The sequence below is a fragment of the Triticum urartu genome, chromosome 2A (assembly GCF_056163025.1).
Source record: "Triticum urartu cultivar PI428250 chromosome 2A, HENAU_Tu73, whole genome shotgun sequence".
NCBI lineage: Eukaryota > Viridiplantae > Streptophyta > Magnoliopsida > Poales > Poaceae > Triticum > Triticum urartu.
In genome coordinates this window covers 724,376,747-724,388,959 of record NC_141874.1, presented here as the reverse complement: position 1 = coordinate 724,388,959, position 12,213 = coordinate 724,376,747, and the positions used below count along the sequence as shown (strand labels likewise).

The 12,213-nt window shown below is 43.7% G+C and overlaps 2 protein-coding genes across 2 annotated transcripts; one reads left to right on the top strand and one right to left on the bottom strand.

Moving 5' to 3' along the window:
• Positions 1 to 341: 341 nt before the first annotated feature.
• Positions 342 to 1,751, bottom strand: LOC147987185 (uncharacterized). The gene is made up of 3 exons (XM_087542306.1): positions 1,335 to 1,751; positions 519 to 680; positions 342 to 407 (listed from the first exon to the last, which is right to left on the bottom strand). Exons 1-3 carry the CDS (start codon positions 1,749 to 1,751, stop codon positions 342 to 344), a joined length of 645 nt encoding a protein of 214 aa, XP_087398432.1.
• Positions 1,752 to 5,388: 3,637 nt separating this feature from the next.
• LOC125540105 (putative cyclic nucleotide-gated ion channel 5) lies at positions 5,389 to 12,117 on the top strand. Its single transcript, XM_048703694.2, has 8 exons — positions 5,389 to 5,644; positions 6,210 to 6,419; positions 7,162 to 7,735; positions 8,035 to 8,247; positions 8,716 to 9,014; positions 10,744 to 10,855; positions 10,932 to 11,168; positions 11,250 to 12,117. The coding sequence occupies exons 2-8, from the start codon at positions 6,391 to 6,393 to the stop codon at positions 11,934 to 11,936; spliced, it is 2,151 nt and encodes a 716-aa protein (XP_048559651.1). The 5' UTR covers positions 5,389 to 5,644; positions 6,210 to 6,390; the 3' UTR covers positions 11,937 to 12,117.
• Positions 12,118 to 12,213: the final 96 nt, after the last annotated feature.

The window sequence follows — 12,213 nt, the reverse complement described above, 5'->3', positions numbered from 1 at the left end:
GGACTTTTTCTAGTCCCTAGGACTTTTTAAAAAAGACTCTTAAGGAGATGCTTCTAAAAATTTTTAGCAAAAAGTCCCATCCTGTTTGGTTTGCTAGGGACTTTTTTAGTCCCAACACAAAAAAGTCCCTAAAACCAAACACCCCCTAAATAGGCGATATACGTTTACAACTGATGTTCGGAGAGACAATAAAGTAACAACTAACAAGAAGCTAGCAAGATTGCAAACATTAAACATTGAGAAAATAAAACTTCTAGTAACATCTCATATTTAGTTCTTCAGATCAGTGGAGGGCTGCAGGAGGCTCTCAGGTCTAGCTTAAAGCAACGCCACCACTGCTTTCAAGGGAGAAGCACGCTGCTGAGTGCTTCACGTGTCTCGAATGCAGCTCTGATGATCTTCAGAACCTGTCGAGACAGCACAAGAAAACCAGTGTGAACATGAGAACTTCTAATATATGCTCAACTCCCTCAGTAGCATGTATGCATTGTTTACCGGCAATGGAAGAAAGATAATACCTGGGTTTTGTTGAGCGTGAGTTCTTTCTCCACAAGCTTGCCCTTGGGAACCTTGGATGCACGCAGGAACTCGAGGGTGTTGATCAAGCAGAATGGGCGGATCTGGAGGTCGTCAGTCACCATGTAGTTCATGGGGCTACCTTTGATGTTGTTAGAACTAATCTTGTTATTGATGAGTCATGCATGTAGTTCAAGCTGCGGCAGGTGTGCACGTCAGAGTTGTGCTTCACGTGTACACATATGCAAAGCTAATCTGTTTAGTTAGTTGCATGCATAGATTAGTTAGTTCCTTAGTGCATGCATGGGTGTTAGTTGGGTAGCTGGGCCGTACTAGATAATGGAGAGAATCCAGGGATTAGTTAGCTGGATGTGCTCGTGAGTGGTATGGTGGCCGAGTGCGGCGGCTGGGGTAGTGCGTGCATGTAGCTAGGAAGTTGGTTAGTGGGTTAGTGGCGTGAGTTTTGCATGGCTTGAGTGCCTACCTTCGTGTATATATATTGCACTGAGTAAATGGAAAAGAGGCCGAGAGGGCTGAGGAAAATGTAGTCACGGTGTGCCACTAAGGAAGTGCCTCACGGCAAAGCTAGTTGGGCTTCTTCCTTGGTGCGTGTGTGTAGAGTTTCATGTGTGTGTGTGTTCTTGTGTTCTTGAGAGAAACTAAGAGAGAAGAGAGAATTGTGTGAGAGGAGGAAGAAGAAGAGGCGGCGCTACGAGGAGGCGGCGCCAACAGATGTAGGCTCTATCAGTACCATCGCCATGGGATCTGGGATTCGTCTCGGACAAACAAGCACATATGCGTGGTCGCAATTCTTCTACCTGCAGCACATTGCTGCTGCACCCAAAGAAAGGCGCTACCTTTGGGGTCAGCAGCACGCCTTGACATTCTTCTTTCACACTTCCAGCTACACTCTTGTAAAGATTACCCATGCATCCCTTCTGAGGCAACTGGCTAAAAGTCTTCATTATAGTTCCAAGTGGGATGCAGAGGAGTCCAAAGGCAAGATCGACGAAATCTTGCCCAACCTCAGCGTACAGCATATTTGAATCATCCTTGGTCTGAACAACCCTCACCTTGATGGCTTTGAAGTTGGTATCAGCCTCAGCTGCTTGTTCCGCCAACAGATTGTCAGGAAGCTTACAAAGATATGTACTATTTGGCTCAATAGCAACATTGAAATACAGTCCAGTAAGAGGCTGTTTTGTCAGCAGTGCTCTCCTAAGCAAGCTAGTCATCTGGAGTAGGAAGGAAGTGGTGAAGAAGAAGACGAGATGAGGTGCTGCATATACCAATGGCTTCACTGCGGCGCCCAGTATTGATAACGGCGGAGTCAGTAAATGGTAGGGGTGGAATCTGAAGGGGCTTTACATTTCCCAGAAGGAAGATGTTAAAAGCCTCGTTGAATTATTGCTCATCGGAAGTTGCAGTCCTCATGGCACGGAAGGCTTTACTGCATGCGTCTGCGAGGTCCCCTACCTTGGAGGTCATGGCTAGCTTAGCTCGTTCAGAATAGCTGGCGTTAGCGTTTGACCCTTTTTTGACCTCCACGCCTCCCACATTTTTTTTAAAATGATAGTTATCCTACATTCATTAAGATGAAAAAAGTTACTCGATTAATTAGAGAAAACAAAGCAAAAACCAAGTTGCCCAGATAATTATAAAAAACGGGCAAAAACCATCACAATCGCTAAGCGGCACACATAAAACAACCCCACGCACACCACTTCAAAGAGGACCTCGACGAGACAGCACATAAACGCCATCGTCATTACTCCTCCCATAGAGGCAGCATCGCCATCCTTACACTATGAGAAACAACTCCGACTTCGCCATAAGCAATCGTCGACTCAATCCACACCATAGTGGATGCATGAAGTTGCATGAAGATCTGTGCCAAAACTCAGCCATTTGCGGCCAGACAACGTAGCTCTGACTCTGACGAAGAACTATGAAGGATAGAATCAGGCACAGCTAGAGCCACGGGAGATCGCCGAACAGGCCACTTGTAGGCAGTCATCGTATACCACAGGGGCCTGCCGCCGCAACTTCGACTCCATGGCAACAAACACACCGAGGCAATACCACAAACACGCCTTCCACATTTCAATGTCTTTTGTACTACGTACTACTACAATCCCAAGCAAAACTGAAAAAGGAAGAAAGCTTGGGAAGCCGAAGTAGAGTCGTCAAGAAAGATCGAAAGATGAAAAATGACCACTACCAAAGGAAGAAAGCTTGAGAAGTCGAAGTAGAGTAGTACTCGTTAAATCCCCCCCCCCCCCTCCCTCGCGCCGCCCCTCTTGGGTGACACGGGAGCGGCCCCAAACCCTAGCCGCCACCCGATGAGGCCACCGGCTTTTGCGCATCTTCCGTTGAAGGTGACGATGAGGATCTGCTACCTCGCGCTGGCGTGAGGGGCTCTAAAAGCCAGGGCAGCGGCCTTGGGTGGATCTTTCATTGAATTATTGCTCATTGGAAGTTGAAGTCGCATGGCACCGATGGTGAGGACTGTGACCAATGTTGGCGTTTGACGCCTCCCCCATTTCAATGTCTTGAAACACGTAATACGTCTATGGACATGTTCGGACATGTCCACAGATAGCAGATAGGGGGCTGACATCTAAGAGCATGGTTAATAGTACAACCAACTGATGGCTATATGACATTGCCATGTCATCTATAGCCAACCTTATAGCTTCAAGTATAATACTCCCACTCTCACATAGTGCCTAGGAGCACGTGCTGCAACTAGCTCTTATTCTGTAGCCGGCTCATCTCCTCTCTCCTCTTTTCTTCCCTCCACGTCAACAGAAAAACAATATTTTAATCCTTACAGCCTGCTTACATAAGCTTATTATACTTGCTCTAACCGTATGCATCAAATGCTTGCCTAGGGTCCGGCCACGTCCATTTGACATGCCATATGTAGATCAATGGCAATTTAAGCATATGTAAATATAGTGCAAAACATATGCAACCACAAACAAAAAAAAGTCGGGTGTTCATAAGGTTTTTATATGGGGCGATCCCGAAGTTGCCAGTCATGTTATTCATGAAAAAAACACAACTTACTTTTTTGCCGCCTAGACCGGCGGTCCATGCCAAGTTCTTCACTGTGCCGCCATGTCCTCGTCACCAGCCAGCTCCTCCAAATTGGCCACCAAGCGCTTCAATATCTTAGCATGGTAGGCTTGCATGATCTTCGTCGCATTGGGATCCAAGTCCAACATCTTCATGGTCAAGATATTCATCTCCCCCGAAGCGGTCGCGAGCTCAACCATCTTCTCTTGAAGCTTGATCATATTCTCTTGAACCACCATGAAGTTTTCAAACCTCTTGGTCTTCTTTTCCTCCATATTATTGGCTTGACGCATGCCTCTCCTTCTTCGCCATGGTGTCCTCGAATCTCTCGATCATCTTGGCCGATACCCCTACTCGTTTCTCCTCCCTCTCCTCCCACTTCCTCCTCTGGTTCCTTCTTCTTCACGAATATTTTTTCTATTTGTGGACATTTTAAAAAATTCGCAAACATATTTTCAAATTCAAGAACGTACATGAAAGATTGAAATAGTGGAACTCTAACAAAATGGAAAATGGGCCAGCCCAACTAGTGTCACTAAACTCAAAGGCGTCGCACAACAATTCCCTAATCTCCTATTGCACTGGAGGGGGAGGTTCCCATATAATGTTATGTGCTTCAACCTGTCTGCTCCCCGACTAGGCCGACCCAGTGATGCACAATCATAGCAAGCGAGCACTGTAGTAAAAAAAAAATCAACGGTCGGTTTCCAAAAAGAACACTAGTTTTTTTTTCAAAAAAATACATTTAAGTGAACTTTTTTTAAATTGTGAACAACTTATTTTATGAATTTTTTCAAAAATTTCATGAAATTTATCAGTAATGAGTAATTTTTTACAACAATTTTTTTTGGAAAACAGGATTTAAAAAGAAACATGAACGTCTTTTAAATTCCAAACATTGTTTCAACCATGTTTTCTAATACAAATGCTAAACATTTATTAAAAATGATATTTAGAAAAACTAAATAATTTTAAAATATTTCAACATTTTAGAAATTTCCAAACATCTAAAAAAATAAAAAATATTAAACATCCAGAAAAGGAAACAACATAAAACTAGACTGAAAGTTCCCAAACAGATAAAAACGGACAAGAACCTACTGAAGAGTTCCTAGAACCGGGAATCTGTAGAGCACGTAGATGCTAAATGACCGGCGCATCTCTTGGAAGCTCGGTCATTAGGCTGTGCGAGCCCTCGACAATTTCATGCAAAATGCGTCAAATAGTTTTCCTATGCTCCTACATGGGCTGGCCATTTTCGCTTTCCTTTTCCCATTTTTAAATTCAGGAACATATTTCTAAATCTGTAAATAGTTTTTTAATTCACTAGCATTTTTTCAAATTCATGTTATTTTAAAATTTGTGAAAATACTGATTATTTTTTTTGAAAATTGGAACATGTGTTGAACTCGTGGACATTTTTCAAACGCGCAAATATTTCTAAGTTCATGATTTTTTTTGAATACGCAAACATTTTATGAAATCCAATACGATTTAAAATTAACAAAAAATTAGAGGCGAATATATATTTTGAATTAGCGAGCATTTTTTGAATTCACGGACGTTCTATGTGCGCGACAGGATGTGTGTGCTGGGTACAGCACGCGCCGGCCACCGTCGGCAGCACGGTTATCGGCCCATCGCTGGCTCTCCGCCAACCCGCCACCCCACTCACTCGCTCTCGGGCCAACCGCCAACCCGGCCAATCCGCGTGCGCGCCTGCTCCCCTTGTCCCTCCGCCGTCCGCCCCGTCCGTTTCCTTTCCTCCTCTCCCCACCCGGACCCAGCAGCAGCCAGACCCAGACCCAGACCCAGCAGCAGCAACCCAAGCCGCAGCCGCAGCGCAGCGAAGCGAAGCCTCGTTGACCGCTTCGCCTCGTCTTGCCTACCACCCTCCCTCCTCGCCTTCCCCGAACCCGTGCTTCCGCCTTCCGCCTCCCCTTCCCCCAACTCGCCCCGCTCCGCCTCCGCTCCGCCTCCGCTCCCCTCCAGACCTCGCCGCCGGCCGGCTCCTCCCCCCGGCCTCTCCCCCCCGCGAGGCCCGCAGGTGAGGCGCAGCCGTCTCCTCCTCCCTCGATTCCTCGCTGCTCTTTTTTTCCCTTTCGGCCGCTGCTGCCGCCGCGTAGCGAATTTGATGCTGCCATGGCAGTTCCCTCGATTCGATCGCCGCGTTCCGGGAGCCGCTTGGTGCTGCTCCCTGCCGGCTCGTAGATCTGGATCAGCCCAGCCAGCGCGGGAGGGACGAAGGCCGGTGGACGGATTCAGTCAGACAGCACGGGGGCACCACTTCCGTTCCTCTGCCAGCATAGTACCCTATCGGGAAATGGAGGCGTGGTCTCCGCTGGCGCGGCGCCTAATTCGGGCGGAGGCCGCAGAGTTTCAGCGCTCAGCCTCTTTTTTTGCTTGCTAATAATAGTAGGCCGCTCCACTTTACTTACTGTATCAGGATTCTACCATACCCGTTCCTTAAATGTATCAGGCTTCCCAATTTGAGTGCCCCAGTTCCTTTTCTGTGTGCCACTACCGCATTTGTGCTACATCTATATGTATATGATGAGGCTTACCTTGCAACTTCCTTTTTGTACTTACGCTTGTTTTTTGTGTTCATTCAGTGTGATTGATCAAACAGATCAGAGCATTTTGTGCAAGGACGGACTGTGGACGGCTTTTGACAACATCAGCTAAAGGGTCGGCTGATTGATGGCAGTTATTGGAGCTGTGGAGGGTCTCTCGCCAGCTTTGCTCTTCCTTTGACATAGCCATATGTTTGATTGTGGTTAGAAAGCTCAATACATGGACAGACACAGAGAGGACTTTAAGAGGTTGGTCATTTTTGCTTAAAAGGGCACTCCTGCTATGCGCTTTCATAACTAGTATTAAAGGTCATTTACTTTGAAGTGACAATGTTTTCCTTTTTCCTCTTTCACATGTCATGACTGTCAATTCTTAAGCCTGAACATTTGTAGTACTCAACACCTTCCTGTCACGAATTTCTCTCTGGACACCTTCCTGTAGCTTTGGTTCTCTCCTGTATATAGTGGTATTCCTGTTGCCGAAACATACACTTTTGCTGTATAGTCCATGTCCACAACAAATATTCATGAGTTCTTCCTATGGTACCCCCTCGTCCGATACCTGGCATCTTTCTCACTGTCTTTCTTAGCTTCAATAGGTCTTTTTTTTTACCTTCTGGTTTTACCTGTAAGAGTTATGTCATGTTAATTTTTGGAAGAAATCGATAAAGCCAGACATTCGTTTTACATTTTTCCGTCATGTTGAACAGATAAACTGGGTTTTACTTTTACCCATTTTGCTGTAAGAGTTGCATCATGTTTATTCCTAGAATAAACAGAGAAGCAGCCAGTATTTGTTTTTACATTTTCCTTCATGCTGGAGTGATGATGTAGAAAATATAAGGGAGAAATCTCAATCATAGCACTCTATCAGACGCATTATATGATTTAACTTATCACTGTGCACTGTACGTACACATATTTATGTTACTTTTGTTTAACCGTGGGCTCTTTTGAATTTGTTTTAATTATATATCAATACTCTATGCAGGCTGGATGAGTTTAGCCCTAGATCATCTGTACAATCTGAAATTGGTGGGAGGAGCAGCCTGAGGTTCAGCATGCCTGGGTTCGGTTATGATTCGTTTAATCCACTAAGATCATTCATGTCAGGGCTGAGAAAGAGTTCTGGAAGACTGAAATCACTTAGGCACCCCAATCCATCTGGTGCTCCTAAGACAGCTTTTGCGGAAGATCTTAAATCTTTTAAGAAGAATATATTTGATCCCCAGCAAAAGTTCCTGCTGCGAATGAATAGATTTTTCTTCCTGTCATGTATTTTCGCTGTTGCAGTTGATCCACTCTTCTTCTTCCTACCCATCATCGACAACTCAAATTGCATCGGTATAGATAAGAAATTGGCAGTGACATCAACAGTAGTACGGACTATTATTGACTCTGTCTATCTTATCCGTGTGTTTCTTCAATTCCGCACCGCTTATGTTGCTCCATCTTCTCGAGTGTTTGGAAGTGGCGAGCTTGTGATTGATCCAACGCTAATTGCGATGCGTTACATTAAGAGTTACTTTCTAATGGACTTCTTTGCACTGTTACCACTTCCACAGGTACTTCTTTGCATTCATGCTCTTCAATAGTATGAAGGTTATTTTACTGTCACTTGGTCTATCTGAAACAATAAGCCTTTTCTTTTACATGGAAATGATAAACCTTTTAAGTGCTTTTACACTTTAGCGTTAGATATTTTTATTTGTCATTTCAATAGCCCGGCTCTATGCACAGTTTTGCTGCATTAAATTTGTCCCATTAATTTGATATTCGTATTCGACTATCCTGAACTATGATTACTGCATACTTCAAGACAATTTTCATATTTTCCTTGAATGATCTCGTTGGTTATCGACAGATTGTTGTTTGGAGATATCTCCACAGTTCTGATGGTCCAGATGTGCTGGCTACAAAAGATGCACTGGTTTGGGTTGTCCTGTGCCAATACATTCCAAGGTTGCTAAGGATATTCCCTGTGACCAAAGATTTGAAAAGGACAGCTGGTGTTTTTATTGAGACTGCATGGGCTGGTGCTGGTTACTATCTTCTCTGGTTTATGCTTGCTGGCCATGTAAGTGATTGCTATGCTATGTATTGTTTATCCATGCCATGTGCATCTTCATCTAGAGAGCATTATCACACAATTATCTGTGCGTTTTTACACTATGATTAGTGCCTCGAGTAGAAACATTGTTGATACACTGAGGTTCCTTGCATACCTGGTAGCTTTTCAAAATTTACCATCTTTGCTATCTGAACTCTTCAGTTATCCCGTCAGATATGATAGTTTAAAGATTTCGTAGCACTTGGAGATTGTGCATAATACTCTACATTGTAGGCATTGCTAATATGTCAACTAATTGACTACAGTTATGGTTAGATGATTTTTGTTAGTTAACTTTTGATGGTATCCTCTTCTCCTCACATATAGTTATTGTCTTACGTCATGTTAAGCATAATTCTCTGAACATAGTTTGTCGTAGGTGCTCATGTTTTCCTTGATTAACCCTGTAATTTTTCTATACGCTGTTTGTTGCAGAATGTTGGTACTCTGTGGTACTTCTTATCCATAGAGCGCAAAGATAGTTGCTGGCTTGTCAACTGTCATGCCACAGATGGTTGTGAACCCAGCTACTTGTATTGTAGTGAGAATCATGCTAGCAGTGACAAGTACAAAAATTGGAGTACGAGTACCCCAATATTTAATCAGTGCAATGGCACTAATGATTCTTTCAATTTTGGTATCTATCAGCAAGCATTGGTGTCTGGAATACTTGGTCCAGGAAATTTTGTCTCTAAAAGTTGTTATTGCTTCTGGTGGGGATTACAAAATTTAAGGTAATAGAAAAAAAACAATACTCCGTACATCTGTTCATTATTCTATAGGAAGTCTTTCATTGTGCACAAGAAAATATATTTGAAAAACTCTGATTTAAACAGTTCCCACAAAATGAGTCATTTTTTACCGGAACGGAATTTGTCTCGTGGCAGGAGTGTGTAAAGTCCATTTCACTCCCTGTCTCGCAAAATAAATTTTGTTAGATACCTGGATCTGCATGATGACCACTCCAGACAAACTGGACTATTGGAGCTTGGAAGCAACAAATGGAGTGGATCTTAGAGACCCGTAAAGGAACTGCCTACTTTCCTAACTTTGTATGCTGTGGCATACATATAACTTGCAGAGATTATTTTTGTATGATTTGAAAGAGCATGCCAGTTAATATTGGTTATACTAATGGTCTGAAAAGCCAACGTGTGCCATATTGCTAGTGAGAATATAAGATATTGTATATGATGTGTTATCCTGTTAGTATAACCTGGACTTACTGGTGTTAGATTAGATTTTGTTTGGAAATAGCAATATTATAACATAACTTACCAATTCAAATATGATTGCCGTGGCGTCAAAAAGTTGCACCCAACTTTCTAGCTATTTAGGGTTTGTTTGGTTTGAGACTAAGTTTGCCAAAGGTTGCCACACCTAAGGTTAGGCAAGTTTGACCAACTTAGGTGGGTGTTTGGTTCAAGCCACACTAGGGCCCTACATTGCATACTCACAAAAAGTGTGGCATGATTCCCTTAGGATTGCCAACTTGTGGCTCTCATTTTATTGAACTAACCTTAGGCAAGCTTGGCAGAAAGTGTATGGCAAAGTGTGGCAATGCAAGGCATAGAACCAAACAGCCCCTTAAACTGGCCTTCTTTCCAGCAGTACACTTTTTGATTATCGGGGTTTACAGAGAACTAAAGGGAACTGGCCGCTGCAGGTTCTGGGTTTCCTGTTGTGCTAGCTGCCTAGCTCAATACACTTGAAAATAGGGTGGTTGTATTTCATATGCTGCCTTTAACAGAATGCATATACTGCTCTTTCCGTTTCTAAATATAAGCCCTTTTAGATATTTCAATCACTACGGAATACATAGGGATGTATATAGACATATTTTATAGTGTAGATTCACTCATTTTACTCCGTATGTAGTCCGTATTGGAATCTCTAAAAAGGCTTATATTTAGGAATGGAGGGAGTACTAGTCATCCAAGATGGAGAGAACACAAGATCTTAAGTTCCTTGCAGCAAAAATGGCATACCAGGAAAGAGGCAAAAACCAGCCTGTTCACATTTTTCTGGCTTAGGTCATGAAATCTAGCAAAAGCTATTTTCTGAACCCTGACCTGGGTCCTTCTGCTTGGGGTATCAACTTTGCATTCTAATTGTTGCAGGTTTATATGAGCAGCTATCATTGTTTGGATACTTCTTCCGATTTCAGATATAGTGTCCTAGAGACTGTATTGGTCAAACATTTTTGAAGACTAATGGACCTTCAGTGTATAGAATTTTTGTATTGGCAGCATGGAATTCGTTTTACTAGATCTTTTGTGAGTTTCAAAAATAGATTATTTTTTGCGACCTTAAAAAATATTATGATAAAAAATAGCAGCTAATGTGGTAATTGTTTGTCTTCACAATGACTATTTTTTGTGACTAGAGCGTACATTATTTTTCCATATCTTATATTTGTGGTTCATTGTGCTTGATATGTTTAACTTCCTTTACATTTAACAGTACCCTTGGCCAAGGGTTTGTAACAAGTACATATCCCTGGGAGGTGTTATTCTCCATTGCAATATGCATCCTTGGACTGATTCTCTTTGCGCTCCTCATCGGTAACATGCAGGTAGAATGATAATGCATCGCAAACTATCTTTTCACCCTGTTTTGCCAGATTCTAAGTTGTAACATTGTCTTTTTAGACCTACCTTCAATCAGTTGCTATACGCCTTGAAGAGATGAGAGTTAAGAAGCGTGATGCTGAGCAGTGGATGCATCACCGATCGCTGCCGCCGGATATCAGAGAACGAGTAAGGCGGTATGAACGGTATAGGTGGTTGGAGACCAGAGGAGTAGATGAAGAAAATTTGGTTCAAACCCTTCCAAAAGACCTTAGGAGGGACATCAAACGCCATCTCTGTTTGGGTTTAGTGAAAAGGGTAGGATATATATTTGGTCAGGTATCTTTGAAATTCTTGTAGCGAACTACACTGATTTCCTCCTGTTTTGCTGCCGAATAGGTACCTTTGTTTGAGAATATGGATGAAAGACTACTAGATGCAATATGCGAGCGATTAAGACCTGCACTCTACACTGAACATGAATACATTTTGAGGGAAGGTGATCCAGTGGATGAGATGCAATTTATTCTCCATGGTTCCTTGGAGAGTATGACTACTGATGGAGGCCGAAGTGGATTCTTCAACAAGGTCCAGCTAAAGGAGGGTTCTTTCTGTGGCGACGAGCTGCTCACTTGGGCATTGGATCCCAAGTCTGGTGCTAACTTCCCGGTTTCGTCCAGGACAGTGAAGGCTCTTAGCGAGGTCGAGGCATTCTCCCTGCGTGCCGACGAGCTGAAATTTGTGGCCAGTCAGTTCAGGAGGCTGCACAGCAGGCAAGTTCAGCACACATTCCGGTTTTACTCGCAGCAGTGGAGGACATGGGGAGCCTGCTTCATCCAGGCGGCCTGGCGCCGCTACTACAAGCGGAAAATGGCCGAGCAGCGCCGGAGGGAAGAGGAGGCTGCGAACCGGCAGAGCAGCAGCAGCGGCCCGAGCCTGGGAGCGACCATCTACGCGTCCCGGTTCGCGGCCAACGCTCTCCGGGGAGTCCACCGGCTTCGGAGCAAGGCTGCTGCTCTCCCCATTGTGAGAGTGCCGAAGCCCTCCGAGCCAGATTTTGGCGTCGACGTCGACGACGCGGACTAACAAAAACAGACCATACTGGGAATTACCTGTGCTAATTAATTAAGCTGATACTTCAGGCATGTAGATTGTGTACAAAATTCAAAAGACAGCAGCCGCACACAACATTGTGATGATGATTGTAAAAGTTTTACTGCTCCAAGGAGTATAGAAGATGCAAATGTATAATGTTTCAGTTTTGCTACTTGCTGGTTGCCTGAAAATTTTGATGCCTCTGCCACCTAGAGTTGCACATCACTGAGCCCAAAAATCGCTGTGCCGAAAATCTGCAAGACTGTGA